The 21651-nt window shown below is 45.9% G+C and overlaps 1 protein-coding gene and 1 long non-coding RNA gene across 4 annotated transcripts in view; both read right to left on the reverse strand.

Moving 5' to 3' along the window:
- On the reverse strand, nucleotides 1-4177 carry LOC120994355. Its single transcript, XR_005777401.1, has 3 exons — nucleotides 3859-4177; nucleotides 3384-3387; nucleotides 1-12 (listed from the first exon to the last, which is right to left on the reverse strand). It is a non-coding gene; the product is annotated as an uncharacterized LOC120994355 (long non-coding RNA).
- A 1174-nt stretch (nucleotides 4178-5351) lies between these two features.
- The window catches only part of LOC120994352, a 34207-nt gene continuing 17907 nt past the window's right edge, over nucleotides 5352-21651 (reverse strand). For all 3 annotated transcript variants that reach the window (XM_040422844.1, XM_040422843.1, XM_040422845.1), the window contains one exon: nucleotides 5352-5776. In XM_040422844.1, coding sequence (XP_040278778.1) covers nucleotides 5649-5776 — 128 coding nt within the window. In that variant the 3' untranslated portion in view covers nucleotides 5352-5648. The remainder of the gene's footprint in view (nucleotides 5777-21651) is intronic.

Raw genomic sequence — 21651 nt, forward strand, 5'->3', positions numbered from 1 at the left:
CCAGAATCCGCCCTTTTCTTACGGTGGAAACAGAAAGAACTCTTGTTGTTGCCTTGATTCATTCTCGTCTTGACTACTGCAAGGCATTACTAATCGGTCTCCCTCTCACTAAACTCTCCCCCCTTCAGTCCGTCCTAAATGCTGCAGCCAGGCTCATCTATCCACCACCCGCTACACTGATGCCACTAGCCTGTGCCAGTCACTTCACTGGTTGCCCGTCCACCACAGAATACAGTACACACTCCTCACCCACAAAGCTCTCCACAGTGCTGCACCGCATCCTCCATAACTCGTTCCTCTCACTCCCGTCTTCAGGACTTTTCTCGAGCTGCACCTACTCTCTGGAATACTCTGCCCGGAATACTAGGTCAATCCACAACTTCTCCACCTTCAAACGTGCCTTAAAAACACATCTTTTCAGGCAGGCTTATCAAGCTTCCTAGAATGACTATTCTCAGAGTAAACCTCTCCCCACCAACTCCTCTTGCCTAAACTCAATCCTCTAACAGTCCCAAACCCGAAGCAGATCGGCCGGCACCACTGCTTTCAGTTTAATAACGGCTTGAATCCTACTGATCACAATCAACTACTTTGTGTCACCCCCAATTCCTCGTAGATTGTAAGCTCTTGCGAGCAGGGCCCTGACTCCTAGTGTTTCAGTTGTATATTAGCCAGTTACTTTTGTTTTGTACATGAACCCTATGAAACTGTAAAGCGCTGCAGAATATGGCAGCACTATAGAAAAAAAAATTATTATTATGCCTTACATGTGCAAGAAATAACCCCGGTAAGCTTACCCGAGTACCCAGGACGAGCACCCAGAGACCGGATTACCCGTTCCGGAGACTGCAGGTGGATTACATACAGCTACCTAAGGTGGGTAATTCCGAATAGGTCTTGGTCTCAGTAGACTTGTTCTCTGGATGGCCTGAAGCCTGGCCAGTGGCACATGCTATTCCAAAAGCCACCGCTCAGAAACTGATCAAGGAAGTAGTGTGGAGATATGGGGTCCCAGAAGTAACAGAAAGTGACTGGGGAAATCATAAAAGCAGTGACCGAGACCTTAGGCATCTAACAAGCATTCCAGGTTTCATATCACCCACAAAGCTCGGGAAAAGCCGAAAGAACAAAACGGCACGACGGGAACAGGGAAGAATTGGGTTGACAGCTTACATGTAGCCTTGTTCTCAATCGGGTACACTCCGAGTAGAAAAACTGGATTGCCCCCTTATGAAATCTTCTTTGGGGCTGCCCCTCGTACTGGCCTGGATGTCCCACAAGTACTGGCTATTAAACCGTTCCTTGTCAGAGTATGTGCAGGCCCTACAGGCACAATACATAAGGTACATAAACCGGTGTTTGCATCTATTCCAGATCCCAATGGTCCAGAAGGGAGACACTCGGAGACAGGGTGGTCCTGAGGAGACATGTCAGGAAAGGCCTCCACCCCCAATTTGACGAACCCTTCCAAGTCCTCTTCACAACTGCCACTGCAGTACATAGATTGGGTCCATGCATTTCAAGAAAGTTTTGAGTATTGAGACTGGAAGAAATTATGCCTTGTCGGGTATACAAAGCAAATGCTTATATAATTATATATATATATATATATATATATATATATATATATATATATATATATATATATATATATATATATATATATATATATATATATAGACCAAGGAATGTGGGCAGCACCACTGTCTGAAAGGTACAGACGGAGTGCCAGCGGCTGAGTCGGCGATCCACCTCCAAACAATATATATATATAAATGAACTCCGCAGCACATCCGAGTAGTGAAGAAGTAAAAGAAGCTTTAATCACCAAGCATGCGACGTTTCAATCCTCTCAATGGGATTTTTCACTGCTTGAGAAAAATCCCATTGAGAGGATTGAAACGTCGCATGCTTGGTGATTAAAGCTTCTTTTACTTCTTCACTACTCGGATGTGCTGCGGAGTTCATTTATATATATATATATATATATATATATATATATATATATATATATATATATACACACATATATATATATATATATATATACATACATACATATACATATATACACATATACACACACACACTGCTCAAAAAAATAAAGGGAACACTTAAACAACACAATGTAACTCCAAGTCAATCACACTTCTGTGAAATCAAACTGTCCACTTAGGAAGCAACACTGAGGGACAATCAATTTCACATGCTGTTGTGCAAATGGGATAGACAACAGGTGGAAATTATAGGCAATTAGCAAGACACCCCCAATAAAGGAGTGGTTCTGCAGGTGGTGACCACAGACCACTTCTCAGTTCCTATGCTTCCTGGCTGATGTTTTGGTCACTTTTGAATGCTGGCGGTGCTTTCACTCTAGTGGTAGCATGAGACGGAGTCTACAACCCACACAAGTGGCTCAGGTAGTGCAGCTTATCCAGGATGGCACATCAATGCGAGCTGTGGCAAGAAGGTTTGCTGTGTCTGTCAGCGTAGTGTCCAGAGCATGGAGGCGCTACCAGGAGACAGGCCAGTACATCAGGAGACGTGGAGGAGGCCGTAGGAGGGCAACAACCCAGCAGCAGGACCGCTACCTCCGCCTTTGTGCAAGGAGGAACAGGAGGAGCACTGCCAGAGCCCTGCAAAATGACCTCCAGCAGGCCACAAATGTGCATGTGTCTGCTCAAACGGTCAGAAACAGACTCCATGAGGGTGATATGAGGGCCCGACGTCCACAGGTGGGGGTTGTGCTTACAGCCCAACACCGTGCAGGACGTTTGGCATTTGCCAGAGAACACCAAGATTGGCAAATTCGCCACTGGCGCCCTGTGTTCTTCACAGATGAAAGCAGGTTCACACTGAGCACATGTGGAGACGCCGTGGAGAACGTTCTGCTGCCTGCAACATCCTCCAGCATGACCGGTTTGGCATTGGGTCAGTAATGGTGTGTTGTGGCATTTCTTTGGAGGGCCGCACAGCCCTCCATGTGCTCGCCAAAGGTAGCCTGACTGCCATTAGGTACCGAGATGAGATCCTCAGAGCCCTTGTGAGACCATATGCTGGTGCGGTTGGCCCTGGGTTCCTCCTAATGCAAGACAATGCTAGACCTCATGTGGCTGGAGTGTGTCAGCAGTTCCTGCAAGACGAAGGCATTGATGCTATGGACTGGCCCGCCCGTTCCCCAGACCTGAATCTAATTGAGCACATCTGGGACATCATGTCTCGCTCTATCCACCAACGTCACGTTGCACCACAGACTGTCCAGGAGTTGGCAGATGCTTTAGTCCAGGTCTGGGAGGAGATCCCTCAGGAGACCGTCCGCCACCTCATCAGGAGCATGCACAGGCGTTGTAGGGAGGTCATACAGGCACGTGGAGGCCACACACACTACTGAGCCTCATTTTGACTTGTTTTAAGGACATTACATCAAAGTTGGATCAGCCTGGAGTGTGTTTTTCCACTTTAATTTTGTGTGTGACTCCAAATCCAGACCTCCATGGGTTGAAAAATTTGATTTCCATTTTTTTATTTTTGTGTGATTTTGTTGTCAGCACATTCAACTATGTAAAGAACAAAGTATTTCAGAAGAATATTTAATTAATTCAGATCTAGGATGTGTTATTTGTGTGTTCCCTTTATTTTTTTGAGCAGTGTATAATCGGGTCAAAAGAAAAATTATGCAAACTATATTGACCCGTGAGATGGACATAAACATCTCAACAAGAGTTCAATCGAGAACCTGATTATTTTGTGCAATCAGTAAAACAGGGTACAAGCGTCTATGCAAAAATATAAATGGTTTATTATACAATAGTTTAAAATACAATAAAAAATGAATCAACATAAATTTCAATAATATACAATGATATGCAGCACCCAGAATTCACCACTATACTCAACCAACAAAACACTACTCAACCAATACAAGAATATGATGCAATACGGCTTTAAATTTGTGAGAGATATACAATCAATGGATTATGCGGAAAACTCAATCAATAAGATGACAGATACGAGTCCTTGCTCCGCCCAAAAATGATGACCAATCTTCAGATAATTGTAGTATTGCAACAAAACTTATAAATTATTGGCTTGATGTCAAACTAGGGAATACTAAGATTCCCAACAGAGAGTTTCTCTAATATTATCACCTTTATTCAGTGATATGCATCGTAACTGAAATCAGAGAGAATACTGATGTAGCAACTAACGTTACACGTCCGCAAATGAGCGGGTATCTGACTAAGTATCAAGCGAATTAATTTAGATCAATACTACATAAAAAATATACATTACCCAAGGGTCAAGTGATGTGCAGAGTCTTGGGGCAGCCAGCTCTCCAGAGTTTTTCCCCGATAATCCAAATGATTCTCCAGAGATCTATAATCCAAATGTTTGTTTCTAATTTTTTTCTTTTTTCTCCCTCTTTTTTTGGTAACTGGTTTCTTAACCCAAAACTTCAGATTGAACACGCCCTCTGAATTTGGAACTTTCCAATCATTGTTGGATGGGTGTGTGCATTGATGAGGAGCATGACGTCATAATACTACCCAGAATGCACTTTTGCTACTGATGTAGTATTAACTGCTCATATCTAGGTGGCACTGTTGTATAAGCAATAAGCATCATACCATTAAGGGTTAACTCATACATGCCTGATATTTTCAATACTTCACAACTCTGACATCTGGAGGCCTTGTCTCAGGGCCGAGGGACAAACTTTGATATATGAATATATACTTTGAGGAACATCTAGACAATTCTCACACTGTGGAATTCATGTTCAGATAGGAAAAACAATGAAGCCTCAGAATCTGCAGGTGCGGTGTATCTTCTAACTTTCTAAATGTATAATATATTGTTACTATAACACGAGCTTTTGAACGGCACAGTAATCTTTCCATGGACTTACTTTGGCCGACATGAAAATCCATACAAAACAGTGAATATAAATCAACATTGCTCTTAAAGGCAGTGAATACCCATTATAACTAAAATATAACTGTTTAAACTTATGAAAAAGCACAACAGCCTCTCACCCCCCTCCCCCTGATAAACAGAATAAAATATTACTGTAAAAAGTAAAAAAAAAAACGGATATTTGTAGCCAGAGGCATAAAACCTGCAGTCACAGGAGGGGTAGGGCCTGTAGAGCCGCTGGTGCCAAGTCCAACATTTATTAGGTTAAAAACTCTTAAAATAGTACAAAATATTTACATTTTGGAGAGAAATGTCCAAGCAGTGGTGAGAAGTGGGCGGAGTCCTCCCGTAAACGCAGTAATAGTCTCACGAAATCACGGTGACAACTTTATCTCACTGTGATTTTGTAGTAAAAAGGTCACAGAGAGGCGCGGAGCGTTATCAGTCATGTGACTGCTCCGAGTCTCTGCTGTCCGGTACAGGGCTTGGCTGCGGAAGACACGCACGGCATCCGCTCGTGTGAAAGAGCCCTTAGACAGGACTCTCGGCCTCTCAGAGGTCAGCGACTTGTAACCGCGTCCAGCACAGCTCCGTAATTGAGAGATCCAGGTGTCCAAGAAAAGTGCTTCTTCTTTTTTTTACTTTTTATAACTATTTTTAAAAAGGAGAAGTTTTAAAAATGAATTTAGTGTCTTTTTTGCACATTCATAAATTAACGGCTTCTGTGCGACTTATGGGGGTGTCGTCAGTCTTTTCTTCTCCTCCATCTCTATCTGCGGAGGTTCTTCACATTGGCGGTTCCTGCATAGTCTGCCGATCACGTTCATGAGATGCCTCCACCCAGTCTTCTTCTCTTCATCTGTAAGAAAATATCTGTTATAGGAGACATTTGACTGCGGAGCGTTTTCACATAGAACTGGGGATGAAACGGTTAAAGAGAACCCATCACCAATTGTATTAAATAAAGGCCATTAAACAAATAAAAACATTCCGAAATATAATTTAAAAAAAAAACACACACTGAGGAAGGAACAGTGTAAGTGTTCCGAAACGCGTCTGGAATTACATTGCCGCCCCCCCCCCCCCCCCCCCCATGTATGGATGTTAGAAGATGGATCTCCACCTGCGTTCACATTTATCTACATATGGAGCGCTCCGAGACCGTCATGATTTGAAGCTGAAAGACGGACTGCGGGCTTCCAGATACCGCGTGGCGCGCCGACTGTGCTCCCCTTAAACACACGAGCGGAGTCTATCGCATATGGACTTACAGGTGGGGAGATTCGGCGGTAAGACCGCAGTGCCTAAGACCACGTGGGACGCCACGGCAGGCACTAGACCCCGATCCCTGAACTACAGAACGGTGAGTGAAGACATTAGGCTATCCGGTGTGCGTGCCGTGGGGAAGCAGCCAGTACGGCCAGTCTAATCTCTGCACACATTCCTGTACAGATCACTGAACCTGTGAATGGACACATATCCGAATATTATGTGTGAATAATTCTCAATATGGGATCAGGGATCCCGATACTCTCAGCGGATACAACCTACGTATAACTGACCTCTATTCAATAGACACATCACCTATCCAGAAATAAAACAGACAGTATTTGTGCGCACAATAACCGGACATTAAGCGGCATAAGAAGAACATAACGGGCGATACCCGACAACATAAAGCGGTGGCAGTGCCCCGAGGCGAGAGATACGGCTGAGGACTATATAAACGGAGAGATACCCAAGATATGAACCGTTATCATGCAAGATACAGTACATCGGGAATATTTAATGGGTTCCAGGGATCTCTCGGGATCTGTCTTCATTTACTGAATAATAATTGTGTCCTTCTCATTACCGTTCTTGTGGATTTAATGGCTATTTTTAGCATTTAGTTTTTATAAATCCGTTTTAAGTTTACATATATTTATGCACCATTATGTGTTATTATGTACTGCGCTTATAAGAAAATGGAGGGATTCCCATAGAGGATTTACTGAGATCAGCGCACCCACTCCATACCGTGTACAGGCGGCCACCCTACCCTCAGAGAACTAAAAAATGCCATGTCCTGGGCAGCGGACGCCTCTGGAAGAGTCACCCCCCCCGGTATGTATATATGTATAGTGGATATGTGCCCGTCATAGCCCCCTACATACTGATTATACTGTATATGTGCCCGTCATAGCCCCCTACATACTGATTATACTGTATATGTGCCCGTCATAGCCCCTACATACTGATTATAGTGTATATGTGCCCGTCATAGCCCCCTACATACTGATTATAGTGTATATGTGCCCGTCATAGCCCTCTACATACTGATTATACTGTATATGTGCCCGTCATAGCCCCTACATACTGATTATAGTGTATATGTGCCCGTCATAGCCCCTACATACTGATTATAGTGTATATGTGCCCGTCAAAGCCCCCTACATACTGATTATACTGTATATGTGCCCGTCATAGCCCCTACATACTGATTATACTGTATATGTGCCCGTCATAGCCCCTACATACTGATTATAGTGTATATGTGCCCGTCATAGCCCTCTACATACTGATTATAGGGTATATGTGCCCGTCATAGCCCTCTACATACTGATTATACTGTATATGTGCCCGTCATAGCCCCCTACATACTGATTATAGTGTATATGTGCCCGTCATAGCCCCTACATACTGATTATAGTGTATATGTGCCCGTCAAAGCCCCCTACATACTGATTATACTGTATATGTGCCCGTCATAGCCCCTACATACTGATTATACTGTATATGTGCCCGTCATAGCCCCTACATACTGATTATACTGTATATGTGCCCGTCATAGCCCCTACATACTGATTATAGTGGATATGTGCCCGTCATAGCCCCCTACATACTGATTATAGTGTATATGTGCCCGTCATAGCCCTCTACATACTGATTATACTGTATATGTGCCCGTCATAGCCCCCTACATACTGATTATACTGTATATGTGCCCGTCATAGCCCCCTACATACTGATTATACTGTATATGAGCCCGTCATAGCCCCCTACATACTGATTATACTGTATATGTGCCCGTCATAGCCCCTACATACTGATTATACTGTATATGTGCCCGTCATAGCCCCTACATACTGATTATACTGTATATGTGCCCGTCATAGCCCCTACATACTGATTATAGGGTATATGTGCCCGTCATAGCCCCCTACATACTGATTATACTGTATATGTGCCCGTCATAGCCCCCTACATACTGATTATAGTGGATATGTGCCCGTCATAGCCCCCTACATACTGATTATAGTGTATATGTGCCCGTCATAGCCCTCTACATACTGATTATAGTGTATATGTGCCCGTCATAGCCCTCTACATACTGATTATACTGTATATGTGCCCGTCATAGCCCCCTACATACTGATTATACTGTATATGTGCCCGTCATAGCCCCCTACATACTGATTATAGTGTATATGTGCCCATCATAGCCCTCTACATACTGATTATAGTATATGTGCCCGTCATAGCCCTCTACATACTGATTATACTGTATATGTGCCCGTCATAGCCCCCTACATACTGATTATAGTATATGTGCCCGTCATAGCCCCCTACATACTGATTATAGTGTATATGTGCCCATCATAGCCCCCTACATACTGTTTATAGTGTATATGTGCCCGTCATAGCCCCCTACATACTGATTATACTGTATATGTGCCCGTCATAGCCCCCTACATACTGATTATATATTATGTGCCCGTCATAGCCCCCTACATACTGATTATACTGTATATGTGCCCGTCATAGCCCCTACATACTGATTATAGTGTATATGTGCCCGTCATAGCCCCCTACATACTGATTATACTGTATATGTGCCCGTCATAGCCCCCTACATACTGATTATACTGTATATGTGCCCGTCATAGCCCCCTACATACTGATTATAGTGTATATGTGCCGTCATAGCCCCCTACATACTGATTATAGTGTATATGTGCCGTCATAGCCCTCTACATACTGATTATACTGTATATGTGCCCGTCATAGCCCCCTACATACTGATTATAGTGTATATGAGCCCGTCATAGCCCTCTACATACTGATTATACTGTATATGTGCCCGTCATAGCCCCTACATACTGATTATAGTATATGTGCCCGTCATAGCCCCCTACATACTGATTATACTGTATATGTGCCCGTCATAGCCCTCTACATACTGATTATACTGTATATGTGCCCGTCATAGCCCCCTACATACTGATTATACTGTATATGTGCCCGTCATAGCCCCTACATACTGATTATACTGTATATGTGCCCGTCATAGCCCCCTACATACTGATTATACTGTATATGTGCCCGTCATAGCCCCCTACATACTGATTATACTGTATATGTGCCCGTCATAGCCCCCTACATACTGATTATACTGTATATGTGCCCGTCATAGCCCCCTACATACTGATTATACTGTATATGAGCCCGTCATAGCCCCTACATACTGATTATACTGTATATGTGCCCGTCATAGCCCCTACATACTGATTATACTGTATATGTGCCCGTCATAGCCCCTACATACTGATTATACTGTATATGTGCCCGTCATAGCCTCCTACATACTGATTATACTGTATATGTGCCCGTCATAGCCCCTACATACTGATTATAGTGTATATGTGCCCGTCATAGCCCCTACATACTGATTATAGTGTATATGTGCCCGTCATAGCCCCTACATACTGATTATATATTATGTGCCCGTCATAGCCTCTACATACTGATTATAGGGTATATGTGCCCGTCATAGCCCCCTACATACTGATTATACTGTATATGTGCCCGTCATAGCCCTCTACATACTGATTATAGTGTATATGTGCCCGTCATAGCCCCTACATACTGATTATACTGTATATGTGCCCGTCATAGCCCCCTACATACTGATTATACTGTATATGTGCCCGTCATAGCCCCTACATACTGATTATACTGTATATGTGCCCGTCATAGCCCCCTACATACTGATTATAGTGTATATGTGCCCGTCATAGCCCCCTACATACTGATTATATATTATGTGCCCGTCATAGCCCCCTACATACTGATTATAGTGTATATGTGCCCGTCATAGCCCTCTACATACTGATTATAGGGTATATGTGCCCGTCATAGCCCCCTACATACTGATTATACTGTATATGTGCCCGTCATAGCCCCCTACATACTGATTATAGGGTATATGTGCCCGTCATAGCCCCCTACATACTGATTATACTGTATATGAGCCCGTCATAGCCCCCTACATACTGATTATACTGTATATGAGCCCGTCATAGCCCCCTACATACTGATTATACTGTATATGTGCCCGTCATAGCCCCTACATACTGATTATACTGTATATGTGCCCGTCATAGCCCCTACATACTGATTATAGTGTATATGTGCCCGTCATAGCCCCCTACATACTGATTATACTGTATATGTGCCCGTCATAGCCCCCTACATACTGATTATAGTGTATATGTGCCCGTCATAGCCCCCTACATACTGATTATACTGTATATGTGCCCGTCATAGCCCCCTACATACTGATTATAGTGTATATGTGCCCGTCATAGCCCCCTACATACTGATTATAGTGTATATGTGCCAGTCATAGCCCCCTACATACTGATTATACTGTATATGTGCCCGTCATAGCCCCCTACATACTGATTATACTGTATATGTGCCCGTCATAGCCCTCTACATACTGATTATACTGTATATGTGCCAGTCATAGCCCCTACATACTGATTATAGGGTATATGTGCCCGTCATAGCCCCCTACATACTGATTATACTGTATATGTGCCCGTCATAGCCCCCTACATACTGATTATACTGTATATGTGCCCGTCATAGCCCCTACATACTGATTATACTGTATATGTGCCCGTCATAGCCCCTACATACTGATTATACTGTATGTGCCCGTCATAGCCCCCTACATACTGATTATACTGTATATGTGCCCGTCATAGCCCCTACATACTGATTATAGTGTATATGTGCCCGTCATAGCCCCTACATACTGATTATACTGTATGTGCCCGTCATAGCCCCCTACATACTGATTATACTGTATGTGCCCGTCATAGCCCCCTACATACTGATTATAGTGTATATGTGCCCGTCATAGCCCCCTACATACTGATTATAGTGTATATGTGCCCGTCATAGCCCCCTACATACTGATTATAGTGTATATGTGCCCGTCATAGCCCCCTACATACTGATTATAGTGTATATGTGCCCGTCATAGCCCCCTACATACTGATTATAGTGTATATGTGCCCGTCATAGCCACTACATACTGATTATACTGTATATGTGCCCGTCATAGCCCCCTACATACTGATTATACTGTATATGTGCCTGTCATAGCCCCCTACATACTGATTATACTGTATATGTGCCCGTCATAGCCCCCTACATACTGATTATACTGTATATGTGCCCGTCATAGCCCCCTACATACTGATTATACTGTATATGTGCCAGTCATAGCCCCTACATACTGATTATAGTGTATATGTGCCAGTCATAGCCCCCTACATACTGATTATAGTGTATATGTGCCCGTCATAGCCCCCTACATACTGATTATAGTGTATATGTGCCCGTCATAGCCCCCTACATACTGATTATAGTGTATATGTGCCCGTCATAGCCCCCTACATACTGATTATAGTGTATATGTGCCAGTCATAGCCCCCTACATACTGATTATAGTGTATATGTGCCCGTCATAGCCCCCTACATACTGATTATACTGTATATGTGCCCGTCATAGCCCCCTACATACTGATTATACTGTATATGTGCCCGTCATAGCCCCTACATACTGATTATACTGTATATGTGCCCGTCATAGCCCCTACATACTGATTATACTGTATATGTGCCCGTCATAGCCCCTACATACTGATTATACTGTATATGTGCCCGTCATAGCCCCCTACATACTGATTATAGTGTATATGTGCCCGTCATAGCCCCCTACATACTGATTATAGTGTATATGTGCCCGTCATAGCCCCCTACATACTGATTATAGTGTATATGTGCCCGTCATAGCCCCCTACATACTGATTATAGGGTATATGTGCCCGTCATAGCCCCCTACATACTGATTATACTGTAGATGTGCCCGTCATAGCCCCCTACATACTGATTATACTGTATATGTGCCCGTCATAGCCCCCTACATACTGATTATACTGTATATGTGCCCGTCATAGCCCTCTACATACTGATTATACTGTATATGTGCCCGTCATAGCCCTCTACATACTGATTATACTGTATATGTGCCCGTCATAGCCCCTACATACTGATTATACTGTATATGTGCCCGTCATAGCCCCCTACATACTGATTATAGTGTATATGTGCCCGTCATAGCCCTCTACATACTGATTATACTGTATATGTGCCCGTCATAGCCCCCTACATACTGATTATACTGTATATGTGCCCGTCATAGCCCCCTACATACTGATTATAGTGTATATGTGCCCGTCATAGCCCCCTACATACTGATTATACTGTATATGTGCCCGTCATAGCCCCTACATACTGATTATACTGTATATGTGCCCGTCATAGCCCCCTACATACTGATTATACTGTATATGTGCCCGTCATAGCCCCCTACATACTGATTATAGTGTATATGTGCCCGTCATAGCCCCCTACATACTGATTATACTGTATATGTGCCCGTCATAGCCCTCTACATACTGATTATACTGTATATGTGCCCGTCATAGCCCCCTACATACTGATTATAGTGTATATGTGCCCGTCATAGCCCCCTACATACTGATTATAGTGTATATGTGCCCGTCATAGCCCCTACATACTGATTATACTGTATATGTGCCCGTCATAGCCCCCTACATACTGATTATACTGTATATGTGCCCGTCATAGCCCCCTACATACTGATTATAGTGTATATGTGCCCGTCATAGCCCCTACATACTGATTATACTGTATATGTGCCCGTCATAGCCCCCTACATACTGATTATACTGTATATGTGCCCGTCATAGCCCCCTACATACTGATTTTATTTCAAGACACGGAGGCTCATATTGCATCATCTCTCTTTACTGACAACCACAGCAGCAAAGAAAAAGTTAAACCAAATTAACATATTGCCATAGCAACCGTCCCTCCCACCATAGTCCCCTATATAATGTCCACTAGTCCGTAGCACATCCTCTTTCTTTGCTGCTGCCACAGAAGATAAGTACCTCTTGTTTAGCAGCTCATATCTGATGGTGTTATCTGTGCGAAATTGCTTATTAACCCCTTATTAGGATTGTGTTTTTTCCCTGTTCACCACTGCCTTATTGGTTTTATCTTATTGGTTGCCTTTTTCTTTCCCTGTTATTTATTTCCCCTGATAGGCTTCCCTTGGGGGTGACTTGCTTCCCCTTCCCCTGCTGGGGACGGGGAGAGGGGGGGATTTCTGCAGGAGTTAACTTATTGGTCCCCCTTCTTTCTTCCCCCTCACTTACTTGGCGGAGACTGTGGGCGCGCTCGCAGTTGCGGCCTCCCGTCTCTCTCCCCATCTTCCCGCCGTCCGGCTGCGCTGATCCCGTCATCTCGCGTGATTTCGGCAGGCCGCGGGATTTCGGCGGCCATTTTGGGGTGGCTTTTTTCTTGCATGCTTTCCCCTGCTCTTTCCCTCTAGCGCCGCCGGCTCCTTCCGTTTCCTGCGCCTTTTCCGTTGCGCCTGTGTCTCCCTGCTCCGGCTCACCGCTGGGTAACTACCCACTGTGAGCAATCGCTTTTTCTCTCCACAGGTTAGCTTGCCATAATAGGTGTAGACCTTTAGGTAGTTTCAGAGCCGTTGGCATTGATTGCCCTGTACTGCCCCTGATTATTATTTACTCAGTGGGGCATTATTACACAAACGTGGCTATGTCTCAACCCACGGGCCATACTCCATCACAATCTATGGAGACAGGCAGGGATTCTACCCTCTCTCCTATGCCTGCACCTGGTGGATCCGTTTTCTCAGCGGAGGCTTTCCAGCGCTCTGTGTCTGAGGCCATTATGGCCGCTATGGGCTCTGTCACTCACTCCCTCACCAAGTCTATATCAGATGCCCTCTCTACTCACCCTGGTGTCTCCAGTGACACGGCACAGCCCGATTTAACAGTACCTCACGCCTCCAGAACACAGTTGATTGGTGAGTCTAATGCCACCCCAGAGAGCGCGACCTCGCGCAAAAGAGCCTCATCCCGCCAGGCAGAACGGGCGAGGAAATGGAAGTGCGCTAGAGCACAGACTGATTTAGAGATCGACTCTGACGAGGAGGTTAGATGTGAGGATCTTGACTACCCCGATGAAGGTCTGTCTGATTCTGCCCATGCCGATCCTACTCCGGAACCTACCCCGGCGCCTCCTGGCGTTTCGTCTGCTGATGTCTTCCAGGGACCTTCTGGGGTTTTGACGGATCCCCTAGGGGACCCCCTTTTCGATCCCGACAGTCTCCACCACCCCAGATCCGCAGAATGGCTCCCGCTTGATCACGTTGCTCAATACCTAGCAGCGCGTGTTCGTTGCCCTCTGACTAAGGAGGCTCGCAACAAGCTGAAAGCCGAATGCCCTAGACCCATTGTTGCTAATAAGGTCTGTGACACCCCATCCGTGGACCCCAAAATGGTCCAGTTTTTGGCAAAGTCTGGGTGGAACCCTAGAAGGGGGCTGGAGTCGGCCCTTAAGGCGACCCAGGACAAGCTCCTGGACCTTTTCGGCCCGTTGACAAAGATCTTTGAGTTGGCGGAAATCGCCAGAGAGACAGATACACCCGTTGATCCGGAGGATCTCCGAGGTTGGGTCCAAAGGGCCATATGTATAGCAGGAAATGTGAATACTTCCCTGTCAATAGAACGACGGAAAGCTATTTTGTTCAAGATTGAACCAAAACTGGTCAATTTAGCTCTCACTGAGGCCGGAGGAGAGGCACAGGGACTGCTCTTTGGAGAGTCCTTCATTAAGGACATGGGCAAGTTCGTGGGTGCCTTCACCGCCCTGGATAAGGCACAATCATCCATGAGGAGAGTGTTCCAGGGCCGTTTTTCCGATAGGGCCGGCAATTACAGGGGCCGTTCTGCCGGCCGTTCGTCATTCCACGCCCGGGGTTCGGGCAGAGGTTCCTACGGTCAAAGATCCTTCTCTCAGCGATACTCACCCCAGGACACCAGGCAATCGCAGGGTTTCTTCCCATCCCGTGGTGCTCCCAGCCGCAGACCCTTCAGAGGTGGTTCCGGATTTCGTCGTCCCCTCGGTAAGTGTTCATCGTCCTCCTTTTTCTCCAATTTATGTAGGGGGCAGACTCCAACATTTTTCCCAGGCCTGGGAGACAATTACGTCAGACAGTTGGGTGCTATCCACTATTCGGGGATTTCAAATAGAACTAGTGCAGTCTCCGGTTCATATTCCTTTTCCTCCTCCCATCCCATCCGCAGGTCCCGCATCTCGGGCCATAGACAAAGAATTGACAGATCTTTTTCACAAAAGGGCCATCGAATTGGTCACGTCCCCTTCAGAGGGCCTGCTCAGCAGCATCTTCCTCGTGCGGAAGAAAGGGGGACAGATGCGCCCCGTAATAAATCTCAAGCCCCTAAACAGATTTGTGCGCTACAGGCACTTCAAGATGGAGGGTATTCACCTCCTCAGAGATCTTCTTCTGTCAGGCGATTGGATGGTGAAACTGGACTTGAAAGACGCTTACCTCACCGTTCCGGTTGCTGTTCCCTCCAGGGACCTTCTCCGTTTTCTGTGGAGGGGACAGGTATGGCGTTTCTCTTGCCTGCCCTTCGGTCTGTCGTCGGCCCCTTGGTGCTTCACCAAGCTCATGCGTCCGGTGGTGGCTTGGCTCCGCGGTCGCGGGATCCGGTTGATTATTTACCTAGACGACTTACTTCTTCTGGCGCAAGACCCTTCCGTCCTTCTCTCGCAATTACAGGTGGCGATGGACCTTCTGTCTCGACTGGGTTTCCTCATCAACCACGAGAAGTCGTCGTTGACACCCTCCAGGATTGTGGAATTCCTCGGCTTCTCGGTGGATTCCGTCTCGGAGACTCTCAGCCTTCCGCTGTCGAAGATCCGGTCCATCCGCAAGGAGCTGCGCAAGACGCTGGTGACCCCTCGGATTACTCTCCGCCATTTAGCTCGGATCATAGGGCTTCTCTCCTCCTCGATTCAAGCAGTTTTTCCGGCCCCCCTCCACTACCGAGCTCTTCAACGCCTGAAACATGCGCACCTTCAGACCGGCGCCTCTTACGGAGATACGATTTCGCTGGATTCGGAGACTCGGGACGAGTTGGAGTGGTGGATCTCGAACCTTCAGGCTTGGAATGGGAAAGCCATTTGCGGACCGTGTCCGGACCTCACCATAGACTCGGACGCCAGTCTGCTGGGGTGGGGGGCCCACTGCGACGGAGTCTCTACAGGAGGACGTTGGTCTCGGGAGGAAGCTTCGCTCCATATCAACGCCCTGGAACTGTTGGCCGGCTCGTTTGCCATCCGCAGCTTTGCCAAGGACATCGCCAGTGCCTGCATTCGCCTTCGCATGGACAATGTGTCTGCTGTCCGTTACGTAAACTTCATGGGAGGTACCCGTTCCAGCATGTTGTCTCATTTGGCCAAGGAGTTTTGGTCTTTCTGTCTCAATCAGGAGATTACGGTGGTGGCGGAGTATCTACCTGGTCTACAGAACATTCAGGCGGACTGGAACTCTCGACACCTCAAGGATTACAGCGATTGGAAGTTAGATGGGACGGTGTTCTCCGACATCTCGTCCATCTGGGGTCCATTCTATATCGACCTGTTTGCCTCTCGGTTGAATGCTCAGTTACCGCGTTTTTTCAGTTGGCGACCGGATCCAGACGCAGAGGCGGTGGACGCATTCCTACAAGACTGGCGCGGATCACTCCTCTATGCATTCCCACCGTTCGCGATGCTGCCTCGGGTTTTGGCTCAGGTGCGGCGTCAACAGGCGGAATTGGTGCTGATTGTCCCGTTTTGGACTTCCCAGTCGTGGTTTCCCCACCTGCTGGATCTACTCATCCTACCACCGTTTCTTCTTCCGGACTTCCCAGAACTTCTTCTAGACTCCGGAGGCGCGCGACACCCGCTCCTGGTGGGGGGATCTCTCCGTTTGCTGGCCTGCAGAGTATCGGGCACCCCAGCCAGGGCGAGGATCTTTCGGACGCAGCTCGAAGACTCCTGGATCAGTCGTGGGCTCCGGGCACCAGAAGGGCCTATAGAGCAGCCTGGGGATCATGGACTAGTTGGTGCGTGGCTCGGAGTCTGGATCCCTTTTCAGCACCTGTCTCGGACATCCTAGAATTTTTGACGTCCTTATTTGAGGAGGGTAAGGCGTATCGTACTCTCAATCTCTTCCGATCGGCCATTTCATCCTTTCACCAGGGGTTCGACGGACGTCCTGCGGGTCAACATCCCCTAGTATGCCGCCTCCTCAAGGGATCTCGGATGTCTCGGCCTCCTCGTCCGCGTTTTTCCTCTACCTGGGACGTTTCCTTGGTTTTGGACCTTTTCTCTACATGGCCATCTAATTCTCAGCTTTCTCTGCGCCAGCTTTCGGCCAAGTTGGTTACCCTCTTTTGCCTAATCTCTTGCAAGAGAGTTTCGGACGTCAGGGCTTTGGATTTTGATGCACGATCTTTTTCTCCGGAGGGAGTCACTTTCAATATCTCCCGCCGAACTAAAACGCATATTCGTTCTGTCTCTTACCCCAGTTTTCCTGATATCCCGAACCTGTGCCCGGTTGCTTGTCTCCAGGAGTATGAGGCTAGGACTTCCACGCTTAGACCTCCTGGAAGCCTGCAGCTGTTTCTCTCTTATCGCCGTCCGTTTGCCCCGGTTTCCACTCCTACTCTGGCGCGTTGGGTTAAGTGGAGTATGTCTTTAGCGGGTGTGGACACCTCTGTGTTCACGGCCCACTCTACTAGGAGTGCTGCCTCCACTTCCATGCTGGTCTCTGGAGCTCGTTTGGAGGATATCATGAGGATTGCGGATTGGTCGCGGGCTTCGACTTTTAAAGAATTCTACTTTCGCCCTTCTTTACATGCCTTCTCTTCGGTTGTGTTACAGCTTTAAACTTGCAATATGAGCCTCCGTGTCTTGAAATAAAATTGTGGGATTTTACTAGTTTATGACGTAAAATCATGATTTTATGAAAGACACGGAGGCGAGTATTGCCCGCCCTTTAATTCCCCTCCCTTGGGTTATTGCTTGCTGGAATGTGATGTTCTTTACTCATGATGATCTGTATTATTGTGGAATTTTGATGGTTCTTCGTGCTTGCACGTGTCAGGCGGATGGAACATTTTCCTTTCATGCATTTTCATTCTTTTCGCAGGTTGACTTTCCTGAGGTGGTTCTCGCTGGTTCCACTGGACTGGCGGTTTCCTGTTACAGTTCTGCAGTTGCAGTTTCGAGGAGTTCCCCTCTTGACAGAGGTTCCGGATGATGGCTCTCCTGTTCTCCGGTTTCTGAGTGTTTCCCGTTCGGATGGTTCCGGTTTGTTGCAGTTCGGTTGGAATTTCTGAGGTCCGGTCCGGTAGGAGTGGCATTGCCAAGAAAGAGGATGTGCTACGGACTAGTGGACATTATATAGGGGACTATGGTGGGAGGGACGGTTGCTATGGCAATATGTTAATTTGGTTTAACTTTTTCTTTGCTGCTGTGGTTGTCAGTAAAGAGAGATGATGCAATACTCGCCTCCGTGTCTTTCATAAAATCATGACTTTACGTCATAAACTAGTAAAATCCCACAATTATACTGTATATGTGCCCGTCATAGCCCCCTACATACTGATTATACTGTATATGTGCCCGTCATAGCCCTCTACATACTGATTATACTGTATATGAGCCCGTCATAGCCCCCTACATACTGATTATACTGTATATGTGCCCGTCATAGCCCCCTACATACTGATTATACTGTATATGAGCCCGTCATAGCCCCCTACATACTGATTATACTGTATATGTGCCCGTCATAGCCCCCTACATACTGATTATACTGTATATGTGCCCGTCATAGCCCCCTACATACTGATTATACTGTATATGTGCCCGTCATAGCCCCCTACATACTGATTATACTGTATATGTGCCCGTCATAGCCCCCTACATACTGATTATACTGTATATGAGCCCGTCATAGCCCCCTACATACTGATTATACTGTATATGTGCCCGTCATAGCCCCCTACATACTGATTATACTGTATATGTGCCCGTCATAGCCCCCTACATACTGATTATACTGTATATGTGCCCGTCATAGCCCCCTACATACTGATTATACTGTATATGTGCCCGTCATAGCCCCCTACATACTGATTATACTGTATATGTGCCCGTCATAGCCCTCTACATACTGATTATAGTGTATATGTGCCCGTCATAGCCCTCTACATACTGATTATAGTGTATATGTGCCCGTCATAGCCCCTACATACTGATTATACTGTATATGTGCCCGTCATAGCCCCCTACATACTGATTATAGTGTATATGTGCCCGTCATAGCCCCTACATACTGATTATAGTGTATATGTGCCCGTCATAGCCCTCTACATACTGATTATAGTGTATATGTGCCCGTCATAGCCCCTACATACTGATTATAGTGTATATGTGCCCGTCATAGCCCCCTACATACTGATTATACTGTATATGTGCCCGTCATAGCCCTCTACATACTGATTATACTGTATATGTGCCCGTCATAGCCCCCTACATACTGATTATACTGTATATGTGCCCGTCATAGCCCCCTACATACTGATTATACTGTATATGTGCCCGTCATAGCCCCCTACATACTGATTATAGTGTATATGTGCCGTCATAGCCCCCTACATACTGATTATAGTGTATATGTGCCGTCATAGCCCTCTACATACTGATTATAATGTATATGTGCCCGTCATAGCCCCCTACATACTGATTATAGTGTATATGTGCCCGTCATAGCCCCCTACATACTGATTATACTGTATATGTGCCCGTCATAGCCCCCTACATACTGATTATAGTGTATATGTGCCCGTCATAGCCCTCTACATACTGATTATAGTGTATATGTGCCCGTCATAGCCCTCTACATACTGATTATAGGGTATATGTGCCCGTCATAGCCCCCTACATACTGATTATACTGTATATGTGCCCATCATAGCCCTCTACATACTGATTATACTGTATATGTGCCGTCATAGCCCCTACATACTGATTATACTGTATATGTGCCCGTCATAGCCCTCTACATACTGATTATACTGTATATGTGCCCGTCATAGCCCTCTACATACTGATTATACTGTATATGTGCCCGTCATAGCCCCCTACATACTGATTATACTGTATATGTGCCCGTCATAGCCCTCTACATACTGATTATACTGTATATGTGCCCGTCATAGCCCCTACATACTGATTATAGTGTATATGTGCCCGTCATAGCCCCCTACATACTGATTATAGTGTATATGTGCCCGTCATAGCCCCCTACATACTGATTATACTGTATATGTGCCCGTCATAGCCCTCTACATACTGATTATACTGTATATGTGCCCGTCATAGCCCCTACATACTGATTATAGTGTATATGTGCCCGTCATAGCCCCCTACATACTGATTATAGTGTATATGTGCCCGTCATAGCCCTCTACATACTGATTATACTGTATATGTGCCCGTCATAGCCCCCTACATACTGATTATACTGTATATGTGCCCGTCATAGCCCCCTACATACTGATTATACTGTATATGTGCCCGTCATAGCCCCCTACATACTGATTATAGTGTATATGTGCCGTCATAGCCCCCTACATACTGATTATAGTGTATATGTGCCGTCATAGCCCTCTACATACTGATTATAATGTATATGTGCCCGTCATAGCCCCCTACATACTGATTATAGTGTATATGTGCCCGTCATAGCCCCCTACATACTGATTATACTGTATATGTGCCCGTCATAGCCCCCTACATACTGATTATAGTGTATATGTGCCCGTCATAGCCCTCTACATACTGATTATAGTGTATATGTGCCCGTCATAGCCCTCTACATACTGATTATAGGGTATATGTGCCCGTCATAGCCCCCTACATACTGATTATACTGTATATGTGCCCATCATAGCCCTCTACATACTGATTATACTGTATATGTGCCGTCATAGCCCCTACATACTGATTATACTGTATATGTGCCCGTCATAGCCCTCTACATACTGATTATACTGTATATGTGCCCGTCATAGCCCTCTACATACTGATTATACTGTATATGTGCCCGTCATAGCCCCCTACATACTGATTATACTGTATATGTGCCCGTCATAGCCCTCTACATACTGATTATACTGTATATGTGCCCGTCATAGCCCCTACATACTGATTATAGTGTATATGTGCCCGTCATAGCCCCCTACATACTGATTATACTGTATATGTGCCCGTCATAGCCCCCTACATACTGATTATACTGTATATGTGCCCGTCATAGCCCTCTACATACTGATTATACTGTATATGTGCCCGTCATAGCCCTCTACATACTGATTATAATGTATATGTGCCCGTCATAGCCCCCTACATACTGAT

Source organism: Bufo bufo, chromosome 3 (assembly GCF_905171765.1).
Source record: "Bufo bufo chromosome 3, aBufBuf1.1, whole genome shotgun sequence".
Classification (NCBI taxonomy): Eukaryota; Metazoa; Chordata; class Amphibia; order Anura; family Bufonidae; genus Bufo; species Bufo bufo.